The sequence below is a fragment of the Sinocyclocheilus anshuiensis genome, unplaced genomic scaffold (genome assembly GCF_001515605.1).
Source record: "Sinocyclocheilus anshuiensis isolate Anshui unplaced genomic scaffold, SAMN03320099.WGS_v1.1 scaffold328, whole genome shotgun sequence".
Lineage (NCBI taxonomy): Eukaryota > Metazoa > Chordata > Actinopteri > Cypriniformes > Cyprinidae > Sinocyclocheilus > Sinocyclocheilus anshuiensis.
Window position 1 is genome coordinate 948,805 of NW_015558621.1, and position 19,176 is coordinate 967,980.

At 36.2% G+C, this 19,176-nt stretch overlaps 1 protein-coding gene across 2 annotated transcripts in view; it reads right to left on the reverse strand.

The window, feature by feature from the left end:
• Positions 1 to 19,176, reverse strand: part of fstl5 (follistatin-like 5) — a 138,320-nt gene that overhangs the window by 102,233 nt on the left and 16,911 nt on the right. Inside the window, exons 2-3 of one of the 2 annotated variants that reach the window (XM_016476621.1) lie at positions 15,031 to 15,166; positions 9,750 to 9,780 (exon numbers count right to left, since the gene is read on the reverse strand). In XM_016476621.1, coding sequence (XP_016332107.1) covers positions 9,750 to 9,780; positions 15,031 to 15,166 — 167 coding nt within the window. Of the gene's footprint in view, positions 1 to 9,749; positions 9,784 to 15,030; positions 15,167 to 19,176 lie in introns of both variants that reach the window. The other variant, XM_016476620.1, reaches the window with a different exon arrangement.

Below are 19,176 nucleotides of genomic sequence, written 5' to 3' on the forward strand. Positions count from 1 at the left end.
TATGTATGTATAAACAGCCGATCCTCCCTATACGCAAAATACACAAGCTGCGTAGGGCACCCTTGCTCTCAAAGATGATTTAATTTTAGTTTTGTTTTTGACTTTGGCCAGCGGTTATGAAAACATGAATGATCATTTCTTTTAATGCGGTGCGCTTTCTACGTAAAAATCAGTCAAATCATGTAATGTGAATGTCGTACAGTCTTGCTCGAGACTAAAAAAACGAGTTGAAAGCGTACCGAGCTGCAGAAGAGACACTGTTTCTCAAGCGCTTTCCGCGAACACGATTCGAGATGGAGTGAAACACGGACAAATGCGTTTCATTCATTCGTTCATAACCACTCATACCCACTCCACTCCACTCCACTAAAATATAAGACAGTTTTAAAAGTAACAAGTACATAAGATATCCCTGACAGGGATGTGTTTTAGTTTTGTGCCTTAGGGACCAAATATAATAATGCAATTTATTTGTTTTATTCACATGCTCAAACAATAATGAAAACGGATATAGCCACTGGGCACCAACTTTTTATTATTTTTACCTTTTGATATACTGTATATAGCCTGAATACGGCCTAAACATTAAGATTAATGATGCTGGTAAAAAAAAAACTAAAACAAAACACTTTAGTTTCTCTCAGTGAATTTGGCATTAAAGTGTTTTCAAAGTCTGTGTAAAGTCTTTCAACTAAACACTGACACCGCAGCGCTTGCATGAGCGGTGACGCCAAACTTTCACCGCCTTTGTTTAAACACATGGGTTTTGTCTTGTTCCTCTTAACACTGTGTCATCGTTTCATTCTCTTGTCACCACCAAAGGTGCGAGTCCCAGGCCATCTGATGTTTTCCAGCACAGAAGCCGGTCCTTAGGGACTCAGGGTAATGCAGTAAACAACACTCGGCTGCTTTCAGCTTGGCTCGCTGCAGCCCTTTAAGAAGCCTCTGTGGACTCTGCTGCTCCAAAACAGAGGAAACACATCCGAATAAACAGCCTTCAAACAATGCTTCAAACTCCTCATGAAAGACGACACAGAAACACGCTGCGCTCACCTGCCTGCCATTACTCCTCCATCTGCCATCTCTTTACCAGCTACTCTGCGATTCCTTTAAACAAACCAAATCTCTCCCGGAGTCGTTTCTGGAGTGCAGAATGAGATATCACAAAACGACGGCTTCTCATCACTCTGGGGGTTGTATTAACAAGCACCTGGCTGAGGGGAGCCGTATTTATAGAACGCCTTGCTATGGGAAAGGCGGAAAACACAAAGTTTGATGTGCTCCCGGGTTTTCATTCATTAAACATGCTGCTGTACAATCACTAAGCACAACAATTCACATCTCAGCACTGGCTAAATTAAAGCGAGACGCTGCAGCATCTCAGGCGTAATGATCTGCGATCTGCTTCCTCCGAGACGCGTCAGTTTGAATCAGTTGTGGCATTCTTTCTCATTTATTATTTTATTTTCCTTTATTACCTGACACAGATCAGCTCTAATAAATCTGCTGAATGGAACGAGAGCAGCTACGGAACACCATCAACACACTGCAACGAGAAGCCTTAGTCGGACAATAAACACAGGAAGAGTGTTACCGCATGCATAATTCACTTATTTAAAGTATTAATAAATGCAAATGTCACTCTATGATGAAGCGCTTCAAAATTTGACCCAAAAAATCTGACCCCTAAAGGGGATTTTTTCATCCAAAAATTTAAATTCTGTCATCATTTACTCACCATTAAGTAATTCTAAACCTGAGATTCTTTCTAACCGAACAGTTGATGGTCCCTATTGACTTCCACTGTAAGGGTGGAAAAATAATAAAAATAAATAAAATAAAATACTAGAAGTTATAGGGACCATCAACTGTTCAGTTAGCCACATTGTTCAAAATATCTTATTTTGTGTTCTGCAGAAGAAATTCATTCATAGAGGTTTGAAATAATTTACATTGACAGAATTTACATTTTTGGGGAAACTATCCCTTTAAATTAGTTAATACAGGATAAATACAGTGTTGGTAGCATAATCTGATAGGTAGCATTATTTATCAGAACACCGGCCATTTTTTGTCTTATTGCAAGCAACTCGTCGCCGCGCCCGCCCGCTCCCACAAAAATATATCTTATCTGGTCCCTCTCCCGCCCGCGACATTCATGTTTTGTCCTGCTCCCGCCCGCAAAAGCCCGCATAAAAGTAATCTATATCGATTTTTTTCAGTACATCTAAGAAATTTACATGAAATGGTTCTGTAACATCTCCTAAGCTCCACAACATCCCAGCATAAAGACTCCCGATAAAATATTTGGTATTTAGGCTAAGCATCAACATTCATAAACCACTGTTATTTTTAACAGAAAAGAAAGCATGGGCTGCTGCGTGCATGGTTTGGCATGGCAGAATGTGATCAGCGCTTCCTTTATTACCACTAAAAGCTGACATCTCAGTTCATCGCGATCTCATAAAGCTCTGTTATAACACAATGACCAAGCTTCTGCTGTTTGCTTCGTTCAGGCATGTAGTATAATTTCACAAAGCTAGTCAGAACATTCTGTTTTTGCTTCAAATTGGGTTATTATTAAATCAAATTATGTATATGAAATTATATAACTAAATGATATGAAATTATATAAATGATATGTATATGAATTATATAACTAAAATTAAATAACTGTAATTACAGATTTAGGTTAAATAAAGATGTCAGTCTTTATGTTTCTTCATTTTAGGAAACAAATCAAAGAAAAAATAAACAAATTCTACTGTTCCTAATATTCTGTATGTTGCTGAAAAACAAAATATATTGTGTTCAGCGGAAATTTTTTTTATTTTTTTTTACCCAGTCATTTAAAAATAGCACATTTTAGAGCTGTAACGACAATACCGTGATACCGTGATATTGTTGCTTAAGGTTATCATACCGTCAAAATCTCATACCGGCCCATGCCTAATGGTACTGAATTCACTAGGAAATATTCACAATTCTACACTCAAAAATGAATGGGGAGTAATTGCTTTTAGCCAGTCAATAAACTGCTAAAAATGCTCCAAGTAAAGCATAAAATTTTTTTTTGTGAACAAATTTTGTACAAGCACTCAGGAGCTTTTAAGTGATTTACTTTAGAGAATAAAAGATTTAAATTTAAAAATGTTGTCTCTTACGTCATAATGCTGGTATATTCCAGCCATTAAACGGGAAGCTTTTTCATGTAAAAATAAAGAATTCAATAATGTTTTCTTGTAGAGGCCTTTAATCACATTTACCCAATGCAAGCAACATTCTGTGCCTCAAAGAGAATATGCTTCTCAAAGGAACAAATGCTGAATTTTAATTTCCTTTTCATCCTTTTAACTCTGAGATTGAGTCAAACTCAAAGTCAACATTGTAAATGTTTCTACAGTATGTGTATGTGAAAGTATGGACAGCGCAGGAATGTTTTCCTTATATCCAATAAGAGACTTTATATTATACTCACCTTTATATTTTGTACATTATTAAATAAATATATAAAAATGTTAAATAAATATATTTACATACATGCTTTATGTATAATTTACACAAATTATTATACAAAATATGAATTATATTACCAAATATATAAAATAAATAAATAGCTTAGTTTCAGTAATTTGTATTCTTTTATAGCAAGCTATAGCAAGATTTCATAGTACAGTATAAGACTCTTTCACCTCACATCACACCTTCCATATTAATATCTAGATCCATCAGTGAGCAAATGAACGACCATTAGATGGCAATATTGTTTATCTCCAATCAGTCTCAGAAGATCTGCTATGAAAAAAATCTGTTCTACTAAGCAACTATACAGATCTAATGACTGTTTAAATGCAAATTAAGTGCAATCGACTTTTGCCAGAACTTTAAGAAATTACAAACTGACTATAAGCTTAAAGGCACCCTACAGCTAATGACTAGCCAAATGTGGATGCAGTTATAGACTGGTTCCCATAAAGCAGTAGCTACAGTGTTCAATAGGAAGCAGCAGAGTGGCAAAGTCATTGGTCAAGTCAAGATCAATTGAAGCTCAGGAGGTAGAATCCTTAAGATCTGTACAGTGAGGGGAGTTAAACCCCATTAAAATGCAGCTGTCATTAAGTACCACTGAGTTACACTATTTATGAGGCAGCACCACGCTTCAGTAATTGTACACCCTGCAGAACCCTCCCTCTGCTAATTCATATAGCATTAAGCCATTTCTGTGCCATTGAGCAATTCAACTATCACCATATGCATCATCTCTACTTGTGGTTGTCTTTCAGGGCATTTGGGGCCACAAAGGAGTTCTAGGGGGTCTATGGGAATGAAAAACAGTGTAAACAAATCTAAAAAGATAAAACTAATAAACAAACAAACAAATACAGTAGATTAAAGAACAAATACATTTAATCAAATAAAAAAATGACTATTTTACCCAATATTTAGGATGCTTTGCCATCCTGTTTTGTTTTTAGCAGAGCAACATGCTAATACCAAATTCTATTGAAATCAATAGTCTCTTGTGTGCTTTGTGTGTTATCAGATTTGCTGCCTATGTAGAGTGTTCCAAATTAGTCACTTGATGCTCCATTGCAGTTAAATGTTGCCTTAGAAACTGCCAATGTAGGCAGCAGGCAGTTCACTAGGTTCTGGAGTCCATGTGTCTCCCTAAACAACTCCCAAAACAACCACTTAACAGCAAAAAGGGGTACAAACAAAGTGAGTAAAGGACTGACAAAGTGAAAGGCATAGCAAGAGATACAATAACATTGACAGGCATCTGTTACTACAAAAGAACAACAAAAAAGTTTGATTTCTGCATTTTCAGCCGCCACAACATACCACTCTCCTCATTAGGCCTAAAGCTAAAGAGACAAATATTACCCATCCTGTTTATTCATATAGTCTGTCATTCATCTTGTGATCTATTTTTTATAGTATGCCACCACTGCAGTTTACTTTACTGAGCTGGCAACATTCAGTCCTGGCCAGATGCACCAGAACTGCAACAATAGAGAAATTATATTTAAAGGTGCTGTATGTAGGATTGACACCGAGTGGTTGAACTAGGTATTGCAGTCCAAATTCAAAATATTGGAGAGGGTTTTTTTCACCCGGCCCCTCCTCCTCAGACTTGATGCACACGCAGGTTGCCAGATTGACGACACCAACAGGAACGAGTGCACTTGACCATGAATAAAATGAAATACGCTGTGTTTTCCGCCAACTGGCAATCCGGGGTCCCAAAATACAATTGGGTAAACTGGCAGTGGGCAGGTTTCACAAACCAAAACAGAGACCGAAATTCCGGCCCGCAGCGCACATTTTCAAAGTAGAATAACTGACTGTAGCATTGTTTTTCAGATAAACAAGTATGTTAACTTAGCATGTTTCTTAAATATCTGCAAACATATTATGGCATTTTTATGCTTTAGTAAAGTCAAAAACTTACATACAGCACCAAAAAATAAATAAATAAAAGGGGTTGGCGCTTGCTAAACCTCACAGTGGTTTCTGAGGAGAAAATGGAAGACTCAAAAAAAAAAAAAAAAAAAACCTTTTCCACTTTGTCTGAAATAGTCTTATTTATACTTTCCAGGGCCATTACTTGCGTTTTTAGCTGAATTTTTGCATTTAATGCTAAATAATCATTAAATAACTTATTAGCATTATGGTAATGGATTGTAGACGGGCTATACGAACTGCTAATGTGGGGCTTTTAAAAACACTCTCAGCATGTGAAAAGAGGTGTCGGGTTGTTCTCTCAGTGTCGCCGAGACAACATCTGTTAAGAGCAACAACGGAAGCGTTCATCTCCCTTAGGAGTCTTTTTAGATTCATTACCTTCCATGTGCAAATCCTGTTGTTGATATTAGACACCCTCCCGCTTCATTGGCTTTTCTGCTTATAACTATTCATGAAATTCAATATGAACTTTTCCTACTGGGTTGAGAGCCTATTCTGGAATTAAATTAAAGGTCTTAATGGTCAAAGACCAATTTGAGAAGTAGTAGTGCTCAGACTTTTACCACACTGTGCTATAATGGAGATTACCTACTGCAAAATATAATTTGAACTCATTTCTATTTTCTTAAAAGAAGCAAAAAGTGAGGTTACAGTGTGGAGCTTACAATGGAAGTGAATGGGATAAAATTTTGGTAAAAAGCTTATAATTTTATAAAAGTACTTACAGCAACTTTGATTAAAACATGCATTATACAGTATGAGCTGTAAAACTGTTTAAATAATTTTTACAGTTTTAGTGTTTTTCATTGCGTTGTAATGGCAATAAAGTTACTTATAACAAAACAAGCATGCAATGTTTTCAGAATACACTCAAATTGTTTACATATTTTGTCTATACTATTGAATCAGTTAAGTTAATTGGCTTATTGTAACCAAGATTTTTGACATTTGTGGTAATCAACAGTGTAGCATTAGTTCTGGCAGGCCACGTTGGTGTCAAACTTGCATCAGCTGACTCTCAGCTGATCCATGCCTACCTATAATACAATGTCTATCATGGCATTCCTATGTAAATTCAGTATTATTCATCAGTTTTATCGCTTTTTTTTAGAGCAAATTACCCTCCTCCATCCCCAGCTCCTCCTTTCATGACAGTCAGGACTTGGCTTTCTGAATTTCCTCATCTTCCCAAATCAGACTCCTATTATCTTGAACAATGTTGTTACACTAAAATGTCATTAAGAACATTAATGATATCTACTACATTTGGTTCTGTTCTGCTGCTCTCCCTGCGCATTCATGACAGGCTGCATGGATGGGCAGGGAGTTTTTGCCCAAAACAGAACATACCGCCAATCCAAGCCGCAAGCTAAGTGTCAATCATCTTTGACAATAGTAGTCCTGACAGAAATGCTGTTGATTGAGCTTAACTTGTACTGAGCTTAGAATATTCCTGCATATTCCATCAAGCATCCAATTACATAATACCTTTCTCTCTTCTTTAGGCATACTAAACAATACAGCATTTAGCAAAATCTGCATAAATAGAATTCAATTACATTTAGTGATCGCACATGCACAAGTACACATGGGATGTTCAGTAGATAGTCGAATGGTGGGCAGTTGCCCAAAAGTAAATCTGTTGAGAAAAAATGACTGCAGCCAGGCATTAAGTCTAGCACCACTCTCTATTCTCACCAGACACAATGCAATGTTGCCTTTCAAAAAGTGAAAAGGAATCCCAAAGACGCTAAAGAGATTTCAGGATTAACATACAATTTAGAGCTAACGCCTTTAGCATTTCAAAATGTTTCATCAACTGCAGGCCAAAGAGGCATCCCTGTGTGCACATTATTAAATTGAATCGTAATGACAAAGTTGAGACAATATAAAGAAAGCTAGAATCGGGGGACCAGGCCTGCTTTTGTGCATGCTAAGAGCTCAACGTGCACACCCCGTCATGTTCGTATTTAAAAAAAAAAAAACTCTGGAAAGCTTTTGACTTTGAAAGCTTTTGTGTGAGAAGTATAGAACTTGCCTGCATGCTATGAGAAATAGTGTAGAGTGGCTGGTGGTCCGAATACATTACCTCCAATTTTCATACTATTACACAAAAAGCTATTCTTCAACCCAAAAAGATGTGATTGCACCCTCAGTAGTAAGATATTTTGTGTTCAGCTGCACAGTGGAACTGTGGATATGCCAGCCACTTCATTTAAGATTCCAATTACAGGGCATTCTGCTATGCGCTTGTGCATGCTGTCTTAGTTTTTCTCTTTTCCAAATTCTGACAGCCAATTTCAGTTGGCTTCTTATTCTTTCCAGCTATATTTCATGTGCTGTAGTCTGCACTTTGAATTTACAAAGCAGGCAACATTTGACATGTCATAAATTAAGCTGAAAGCGGTTTGTCTTGAATGTACTGAATGTATTCACCACAAAGGCTTAATGCACTTCAAAAGGTAAAATAATTATTAAATAGATGAGCTTCATCAAAAGAAATGAATCAGCTTCATCAAACGCCTTTCAGGCAGGAGGAATCTTCCAAAACCTCCATTAAGGTAATATACCTAAGTCAGAATTTAATGCACTTAAACATGGAGTAATTAGACTGAATAATTAAAATGATTAATAAATAATTGAAACAGCTCTTCAAAAAATAATTTCCAGACAGAATCTTAAGTAGAGTGCGGAACAAGGCGCCCAAGCATTTCCACACTGCTTTTCTTAATTGGGTATTTTGTGCATTTTGTTAGGATTATGAGAATCCCTTTTTGTTTGGATTATGAAGATTTTTAATGTGTCCAAAATGTATGTACACTGAAAAAAAAAAAATTGGTGCAGCATTTACAATTTTACTCAAAAAATTCTAGTAGATTCAGAAACTGCTAGTAAAGTTTACAAATAATTTAAACGTGGCAAGTAACACAATGAATTAAATGTGAAATTTGGAAGTCAAAAGACTGATGTTTTCTCGTAAAACATACTTCAATAATCTTTGTTGAAATTACAACTTCGAAAAATCCTTTTCTTACAGTGTACAAAGCATAAAAGCCACTGTGAATTCTTGTTTGCAAACTATTTTACTTAAATTATTTGAAAAATAGGGGGTGGGGCTTGATTTTTCTCCATCTAAACTTATTGGATGAACAATGTAAGTTTGCTAAAACATTGACTAATTATCTATTAGGCTGTTGGACATCATTATCCAACAGTGGCCTAATGTTGTTTTAGAGGAAGAGAGACTTGATTCAAAATTATGAAGAACATTTTAAATAACAAGCAGAGATTAACGCTCACAATAATATCAAAAACATGCATTAGATCAGTTTTATTTCATGTTGACTTTAAAAGGCAAAGAAGACAAAACAGAGAGCATGATTGAACAGTTGTAGAAAAGTGAGATCCTGTCTTTTATCACAATGCCAGCTCAGCTTTGACCTTCTGCAGTAATACAGTCTGCTTCTCTATTAAAGTCCGATTATATTACCTGTAGCCAAAGGAGCTGCTAACACAAGCACCTTTGAGCTGACCTGAGATAAAAAATTTATGGTGGGATTTCACCTCACATGGAGTCTGAGGAGCGAGATGGATTTTTCACATCTCAGCGCTCTCTGTAGGTTCTTGGCATCATCTGGCTAACTCTTGTGCCATCTTAATTACAGATGACTGCTGGGCAATAGCCAACATGTGATTTGCACCTTAAACCACAGACAGTTTTGCTGGCATGATAATTAATGTGGCTATATATGGCCCACTTGAGTACCCAATATTGCTCCACAAAAATAAACATGCATTCAATACAAATACTGCCACCATGCACCATTTTTTTTTGTTCAAGGGCACCAGTGGCAGTCACTTGGCACCCTAGGCGAGAAAAACATTATTTCATTAAATAAGAGTAATACTTTTATATAAGGAACAGTCTAATGGTCCATTTTTTGTTTAGAACGAATTACAATCTCTAGTTCAAAATATCCACAAAATCGCAGTACTTCCTCATTCTTGCATAAATCCAGACATATAAAAGCCAGTGTAAAAAAGAGAAACCCCATATGTGTTCATTATGCCTCATACATTCTGAGTTCATCAATTCATCAAATACCTAATGTTATCAATTCAAAAATCCTCTAAAGCAAGTACTTTAAATACCACAACACTAGCATGGAACATGTCCTACACACTACTGTAACAAGTCCGGATAAGACCCTGATTGGACCTTTTTGTTAAATAATATTTGTGTATGTAAAAGGAAATGAGAGAGATGTATGGTTTGTACATACCTTTGATCCGTAAGCTCTCTGAGATCCCATCCTGCTGGAACAAAAACAGAGAGAAAAACAATACTTACAATACATTCACAGTAAAGTATGTCAATAGAGTCCAGGCCACAGACGTCCACATACTGAATATTGGATGGCTTACACACCCCAAATACATCTGATTGCTGTTTTACTTCTAGAGAAAATCACATTGTAATTTTAAACAACTACTGCTCCTTTCTTTCTTTAAAAGTATGATATACATAATTCCTATGCCATTTTGCCATAGCAACGTCTAAATATTCTTTCAAAATGTTGAAATATTTGACAGTATGAGTTAAATGATTCATTCATTCAGACCAGGCAGAGTACGGCAGTCTCTCAACGAGTCTATTTCTAAAGGTTAAAGGATGCCGTATTCCACCATTAAAGAGACGAACGGGAAATGTTAATGTTAGCTGTCATTTTGCTTCTAAGGAAGAAATACAACAGTGTCATAGGATGAAAAATAAAACAAAAAGTGTAACAAATTTCTAAGCCAGAAGCTCAAAAGTAATAGCCGACCCAAAAATGAAAACTTGGTCAGCGTTTACTCATGACATTTTTGAACATGAGATGAGAATTTCCAGGTTGCTCTTTTCCATACAATGAAAGTTGATGTGTACATAAAGTGTTATACGCTGCCACTAAGTGATGCCACTCTTTGTTTTCCAACGACTTTCAAGCCATTTGTCCAATCTGTCTAAAATGAAAACAAACTTCCTGCAAGCCCCTCCCCTACCTATGCCAGCCTCAGAGACAGTTTCACCACAGCGCCTTTACAATGTATGGTAACACTTTAGAATAATGGTCCGTTGTTAACAAGTAACTATGCAGGAAGTAATAGGTAGTACTACATTAACACAACTTAATACTATTAACTAATAGAGAAGCGAGATTAACTAAGCAGTAGGGATGCACCGATACCGATACTGGTATCGGTATCGGGCCCGATACTGAGCTCCTGTACTCGTACTCGTACTCATTAAAATGCACCGATACCAAACGCCGATACCACACAGCATGTGATAAGCGCCATATTCAAACAAAGAAACACCGACAACAGAACAACAGACAGCAGAATGGAGTTAAGGATGTCTACTACGAAGTATATGTATGCAATGAATATAACGTTAAACATTCAGTATTAACGCCTGTATAGCTGATGTGCGCGAGCTGATAAACAAAGCACGCTGAGTGGATTGAGCGCGCGGCGGCGCAGATGCACGAGCTTGTCGAGTGAATATATCTTTCTCACAGACATCACTGGAAAGTTTGTAGTTCAGTTTCCACAAAGAACCCAATTGTTCACTTTTAAGACGTTACTGTTGTGATTAGTAATTACTTGGTTATTCTTTATTAACCGGTCATAGTTCGCAAGTAGTTCTCAATGAGGATAATTTTATTTAATAATTATCAAATATCTAACAAGGAACTACCTTTGTCCTAAATTTGCTACTACTTACTGCGTAGTTAATCTCGCTTCTCTATTAGTTAATAGTATTAAGTTAAGTGTTAATGTAGTACTACCTGTTACTTCCTGCATAGTTACTTGTTAACAACGGACCATTATTCTAAAGTGTTACCACTATTAGTAAATGGATTGTTGAGACAATTTCTGTAGTGTATGTTGCCTTCACCTCTGCTAGTAAGAGCTCATTCAACTAGAGGTATGGCATACTCCAGTGGCGAGCGGTGACTTTTTTAACCGGGTATGCTGAGTGCTAAAATAAAGATCCCCGGACCATTATTCTAAAGTGTTACCCAATGTATTACTTTTAGCTTGTGTCACAGTGTATTGGAATGGTGCCTGTGTCACCAACATTTATCTCCACATTTTTCTCTTTTTTTTACCAGACCTTGCAGGTCTTATTAAAAAACCTAAGTATACAGAGGTTATTTTTTCATTCAGCATACCAAGGAAGGAGTATAATTGCCCTGCACTGTTATTCATTCATGTTATCTTAAACTCACATTCCTGTAAAAGCTGAGACAGCATTTAGTTCAGAGTAACAGCTCATTCATTCCGCTCTGAAGACTTTTGAGGCTCGGTGAATAGATTATCTTCCTGGAATCAATTGTACATCAATTACGCAACTGAACTACAGAAATGAAATCATGGCTATAATAAGATCCTTCAAGACCCCGCCCCCTTGCTTTATCTTACACATGCGCCATCTGTCACTCAAGCATCTAGTTTTTTGATTGGTCTAAATGTGGGGCGGAGCAAAATTTGGGTCATAATCTGAGTGGAGGTAGAGGAAGGGTGGGGCTATGGTGAATTAAACCTTTGGCTTTGACAGGAGATTGGCTTTTGCAGAGCAGGACAAAGCTTCATACTATAAGCTGAATTACTCATGATGATTGAAGCAGGCCGAGTTGAGGGAAAGCTAATGGGGTCACTGCTTATCTCTGTGCCCGTGCCAGAAAAACAGGCTCAAGCCCGCAGTCCTCACCCAACACACCTCCCTCATTTGAAACGCAGGCTTGCTACTTCCGTTGCCAGTCATCTTTATGGATTCACATTGCTGGAAAACTCTGGAATGACCGCACGCATTGACTCAATATGACCCTTGATATAAGATTCATACTATATAATATGACCACTAAGCATAATAATAATTATAAGAAATATAATTGCTTCTGGCCTTTGGCATCAAATGCATTCTTATCTGAGACTGGAGGTTGTTTGTGCTTTGCACTTAATGGATTTTTCACCCATTGTGGTCTGATAAGGAAGTTATTGCAGGAAATTTGGTAACTACGTGTTCCCACAGTGTGAATTTCCACTATTTAGGCCTTCTGATGTATGTGACAGCATTAGCATTTAATACAGAGGGAAAAGAGCAAAGGGCATCTTCATTCACAATTTCCAGCTTTATTAAATTAATGTCTACATGAGAGGGTTGTGAGCATTAGCAAACAACTAATACTTGAGCGAAGTGGGATGTTCAAGGTTACCTTCAGAGAATTAATGACAGAGTCATTAGGTTAACTGTGCACTTCAACCACATTTGTAACCACAACGGTAGTAGTGATTTGCTACTTGTATTACCGGGTCACATTAAGACTGAGCTCCACTATTTTTAGAGTTGCCTACGTTTAATGTTTAAAAAGTTTAATGAAAAAAAAAAAAATTATAATATTACAAATAGGAACTATTTCTAAACCTTTTTTTTTTTTTTAGATGCCAAAACAGATTACATTAATAATAATAATAATAATAATAATAATAATAATAATAATTGACTCATTTTGTCCCATTGCTAATTTGAAAAGTTTCCCAATCATTTCTTACAGTCACAGTAAATAAATCAGACCTAAATGGCACTGCACATAAGACTTTAAAATGTAACTTGCCGACATGATGCTATTAACACTCTAGTATCAGTCACACACAAGAAATAAAAAATCACACGAACCCCATCATTTATAAAACACTGCGTATCTGCCTATGCCATCTGTCAAATTCTAATGATCTAATAATTAACACCAAACCGCATGCATAAGCGGAATATTTTGATAGCATGACAGTACTAACTGTCTGAAATGATAACAGTTCAGACATTTCAAAAAGCCAACGTGTGCTTTTCCTCTCAGGCTGTTTTCACATTTGGTTGAATTGCTTGGTTCTTTACACATTGTTTCTGTGGGTCTGGACGATGGCATAATTGCATCACCTCCAACAGTAATTCCCTAATGGCAGCCGTTTACTGTAGCTAGGTAACAACGCATGAGGAGAATACGCCAGTTTCAACGTTTTATTGAAGTGCTTGTCCTTTTGGATATACCAGCAAAAAAACAAAACAATACAAAACAATGAATGCAAGATGCTCTCCAAAGGCAATTTCATTGAAGGCAAGCAGTTATGAGAAATGCATTATAGTGTAAGGCAAAATTGTAAATATGACGTCATTAGTACTGACTCATTTACTCAAGTTAGATGACCTTTTCAAGCATATTCTCTCATGTTAAATGTAAAACAGACTTGCACCAAAGGTTTAGTATGAAAACACTGCAAGAGTGTGTTTTTTTAACAAAACATTTTTTTAAAACCTGATCTCATGAGGAAAACGTACCTGTGGGAACTTTTTCGCAAGACGCAAAATACGTACCACCATGTACGTTTCGTGACATATTCGATGTGAAATGTCCACTGGATGGCGCTAACAGTGTGGTCGTTTTTTTTCCCCGGAACAGATGAACGTACATATGGTACGTTTTATGTGACGTTGGTTTTGTTCGTGTCACCACAGTTCTGATTTGAAATGTCTGTTGAGTGGCGCTATAACTAATGCTTCGGGACGTTTTAAAATAAAGTACCATCTGCACTACACCTAAACCTACATAATAGTATAAACAAAAGTGAATGTGATGTAAAAACACAATCGCAAGCATGACGTTTTAGCTTGTTTTTGAGTAATGTTTGAGTAATGCATAACGTGTGAGTAATGTTTTTCACGATATTCGTACCCAAGGATTCCGCATCCTAAGTCCAATTCCGTGCCGGCTGTCCTACCGTGCAAGCTTGTTACATCCGGAAAGCGAAACATATGGAGCTGTAATCATAACTGTGTACGAAAACAATTACAAGTGCTCGATGTTGTACCCCCTCTAGTGTTAATTTTTGTTGGAAACTGCAGTGATATTTACTTATTGGTACGTATTTCACGTCTTGTGAAAAAGTTCCCACAGGTACGTTTTCGTCATGAGATCAGGTAGAAAAAATAGACGTGTCTTAAAGGGACAATTTTTGTGACCCCTGCTCAGCTGTTTATTCGGATATAAAAGGAAAGTGTTCCCATGGGTCCCTGTTTTGTCAATCAGTGCCCTCCCTCCCAGAGTTTAAAAGTTTTTTAAAAGAGGAGAGAGAAGCAGTAGAGCTTGTTAGAGCTGCATTACGCCTCAATTGCTGCTATCTGACTGTGTGTGTCCACAAAGCTTACTGCAATGGCCAGTCAATAAACATTCAATTACACAACCACGCTGAGCTGTTTCATCATGATGTCAGCGCAGCAGGAGTTTTCGCCTGCAGTTCGAAATGTCCAAAGTGAAAGATCCAACACTTTTTAATATAAATATTATTACGCATCTCTGATATTTGGCTCAGGAGTGGAGGAAGAGTAATGAATTGTCCTGTGACAATAATCAAATCAGAAGTGCTCAATGCGATGCGGATTTCCATAGTAATTAGCATCGTAACCGGCCACACAGAAGTCTCCTCTTGTAAAGCGATGGCTAATGAAATCGGAAAGATCGATACCTTGTGACGGAATCTGACGAGAGGTCGATACGCCATCGGGGTAAATCCTTCTTTGCTGGGACGTGTCTCTGCAATCAGCGCTGCCCCCCAGAGCAGGACAGCTGCCCACCATCTTCTGGAGCCTCTCATTACCCTCCTGTAATAAAATAAAAGACGTGAATACACAAATAAACAACACCCCATGTAGGTTAAGTCAAGCGGAGCATTTAAAGCCTTTTGAAACAAACAATGCATCACAGCTCAGCTAATTAGAGCAGACAAAGGAGGATGCCGATCTACTGTGGGTTTAAACTAATGCTTTCAATAAGAAGCCCACACTCATGGCAAGATTAAATCTACTTTGAATCAATTAAGGAATAATGAGCACCATGAGGAAATAAAGATAAAGCTAAGAAAAAGGATCAATATATTACCGTGCTGACGGTGAACGCATCAGATTGCAGTTCTTTTTAAGTCAGGCATTCATATCAAGGTAGCATTTAGATTCAGTACTGATATGAGACTTTTTCTTCCCCTTTATAAGTGGTTTTCAAACTGGGGTTTGGAGAGCAATAGTGTGTCCGTGGAGAAAAACAGTGTTTAAAAAAACAAACAAACAATCCTACAAATAAGTAAATAATATATACGATTAAACTAACTAACTAATTCAATAAATAAATAAACTGGTAAAGATGTTAATAAATAATAATAATCATAAAAAATAAAATAAGTCAATAAATGCCAAACTTGATTTAAAAAACAATTACAAATAAAAAATGGATTAAAATAAATAAATAAAAATAGATAAAAATAAACAAAAATAAATTAATACAATTTTAACTAAATTAAATTGATCAATAAAATTGAATAAAATAAATAAATAAAAATAGATTTAAAGAAATAAACAATTGAATTATTACTAAAATTGTAAAATATTAACAAAATTCATAAATAAAATTGATTAAAGCAAACACATGATACAAAACTTATTAAAATATATAAATTAAAATCTAATAAAATCAGTATTATAGTGATTAGAAAAAAAAAACCCTAATAATTTAAGATAAAATTTACGGATCTGTGGCATCTAAAAGTTTGAAACCCCCTGCCCTGTATGACAAATCCATCTCAAAATAATGACTTTTGCAATATTGACACAGTTACTAAAACAAAAGTGACTGCTAACATCTTGTTAGAGATGCTATAAAGCAGAATTTGGATTTGCCTCATATTTTATGAAGTTTGCATAATTGATTCCGTTATATTAGGATTATTGCTGTCAAGCTGCTTTGAAACAATATGTATTTTATAAAGCACTATATAAATAAAGGTGACTTGAAAGGTGATTTGGATTCACAAAACACAAAAGTGCCACTTCTGCAGTATTTCAATGCAAAAACTTTGGAGCATGGAGTCCCATGAGTGGTTCTGTCAGAGAAAGCAATGAAGCGACAAACACAATTTATAAACATAAAATATATACATGTACGCTGAGGCCCCCTTCATCACAGGCCCCAGGATAACCGCTGTGTTAGAGTGGATGTCCTGCAGGAGTTCAGGACTTTGGAATGGAAACAATATAGAATGACATGGCATTGGATTTCAGAACAAAGCAAGAAGAGATTCCTTTCATTGAGCTGGTCAAAGACCATCCATATTTCACATCATCGGTTTGAAGTCAGGCGCATGACTGGCCCAAGAAATGAGCAAGCACTCTTGATGCAAACCTGTGCTACCCATCTGTGCTTTTATTTCAATCTCAGCCTGCATGACTGTCATATTTCATGCTGTCTGTATGCCAAAAAGAGAGAGAGCGCATGAAGAAGGAAGATTGAAAGCTGTGCAACCACCTATAGAGACAGTCATCATAACTTTATCAGGTGGCCATAAATCGTCTACACCACATCTATGCCAAGTGTCTTGGCATTGACTTTCAAATGAGGGATTTCTATCACTCACAATGTTCACAATAGATCATCATGTGACAGTCTCCCAGCAGGCAGAGCGATACGAGTGTCTTCTATTGCATCCAAACTGTAGTGTACTTGCCCACAGTCATAGCAGTAGTGATTGTTTACTGATCAGTGCTGCCATGTATTCAGAGCATGATCTTCTGAACCATTCTCTATTTCCGTCTCTCGGTACACCCCCATGCTCTGGCAGACTAGAGTAATAATGCTGTGTTGGCAACACTGGCATCGCAGACATTTGTAGTCTTTGCAGTTACGATTTATGCCGCCTTCTACAATAAAGTGTACTAAATTATTGGTCATCCAAAAATACTAGAATTTTACATTGTAGTTATGATTTATGCCACCTTCTACAATAAAGTGTACTTAATTTTTGGTCATTCAAAACATATTAGAACATACTAGAATATCAAGGTTGCCAAAGTTTCCAAACTGGCTTATCAACTACAAAAATGACAGTATAGAGAGGAAATGAGAGTGAGAGTCAATAAATGCTATTTTTACAGGAAAAAAAGAGAAATAAATAAAACAGAAAAAAAAATATATATTGTAAAATTCAAAAAGTAAATAAATAATAAAGTAATATATAAGTAATAAAAATAAAACTAGAATAATAATTTTGTAGTGTTTGTAGACTTCAAAAATGGCACTGTTTAATGAAAATAAAATAAAATAAATTAAATGAAAAATAAAATAAAATAAATCAAAGGTAGAGAAATAATGATGTGTTGGCAATGGTGGCATTGCATACATTTGTAGTCTTTGTAGTTAGAATTTATGGAAATGAAAGAGTCAACAAATTGCATTTTTACAGAAGAATAAGAAAATAAAATAAAACTAAAGGTGTAAAATAAAATAAAATAAAATAAGATAAAATAAAATAAGATAAAATAAAATAAAACTTCAGTTATAATACTGTTGATAACACTGGCATTGTAGACATTTCTAGTCTTTGTAGTTACAATTTATGCTGCCCTCTGCAATAAACTGTACTTAATTCTTGGTAATTCAAAACATATCGACTATACCAGATTATCAAGCTCGGCAAAGTTTCCAAAGTGGCTCAACAACTACAAAATGTACTTAATTTATTTATTTATTTTACAGAAAGCAATAGTGAAAACAAAATAAAATAAAATTTCTTGGCCAGAAAATCCCACACAGATTTCAATCACATTTCCATCAGGGGGAATGTGGAAAGACACAAACATCAACTCTTGTAACATAAAAAATCCTCTTCCTCTGTAAAGAAGGCATTAGACAAAATCTCCACTTCCTTAGGGGGCTAAAACATCTGGCCTACATCTTGACCAACAACATCACTGTCACCTCCAGCAGGAAGGTCCTTTCTGCAGGTGGTGACCACATATGTCCTGTTGTCTATTCAACATTTATATGCGTCCAATCGCCTGACAATGATGCACATCTACACCAAGCCGTGTACATTTAGGAAAGCGGGCAGCAGTATTTGTACCTATCTATTTGTTCCTCTACTGTGTGGGAAAAAGCTCTGACTAATTCAACTGTGAATTGTGACTAAAACATGCAGGGTTGCAAAAAATGCATAAATATTTGGATTACACACTGTATGACACAAAAAGATAGTGTAGACACAAGTTCAAGAAATACAGAACAGACCTATTTCATTGTTCGCTTAAATCTGTGCAGCCGTCCCAAAGGTCTGGTTACTGAGTTTCATGGCTGGCAGCTACAACAATAACACAATATTCTATTACCACTTACTGTTCATACAGCTGTTTGCTTTAGGGAAGAAGAAAAAAAAAACCTTTATGTGTTGGTATTATTTGTGCAAATATGTATTCATTCGAAATGGTCTTTTCAAAATCAAACTAAACTGACCAGCCTGGGTGGATTTTTTAACATTCATCATGAAACAAGGCATACACAAAGGGTCAGATAGAAAAACGTTGTTTGTTTACTTTCTCTGGCTGTTTTTATTCTCTATGTTATGCTCATATCTATGCTATTTTTGGACCTAATTATGATCTGTGATTTAAGAGAAAGCTGAACCTCTGTCACCTGTTTTTTTTTTTTTCATTATTGAATTGGCATCCTTTTACTTGCTTTTCAGCAAATCAGTTAGCTGACGAGTATCATCCTATCTAATTAATATTCATGAGTCAGTCACCTTATTAATATTCATAATGATTCCTACACCCCTGGAAGCTGCTATATT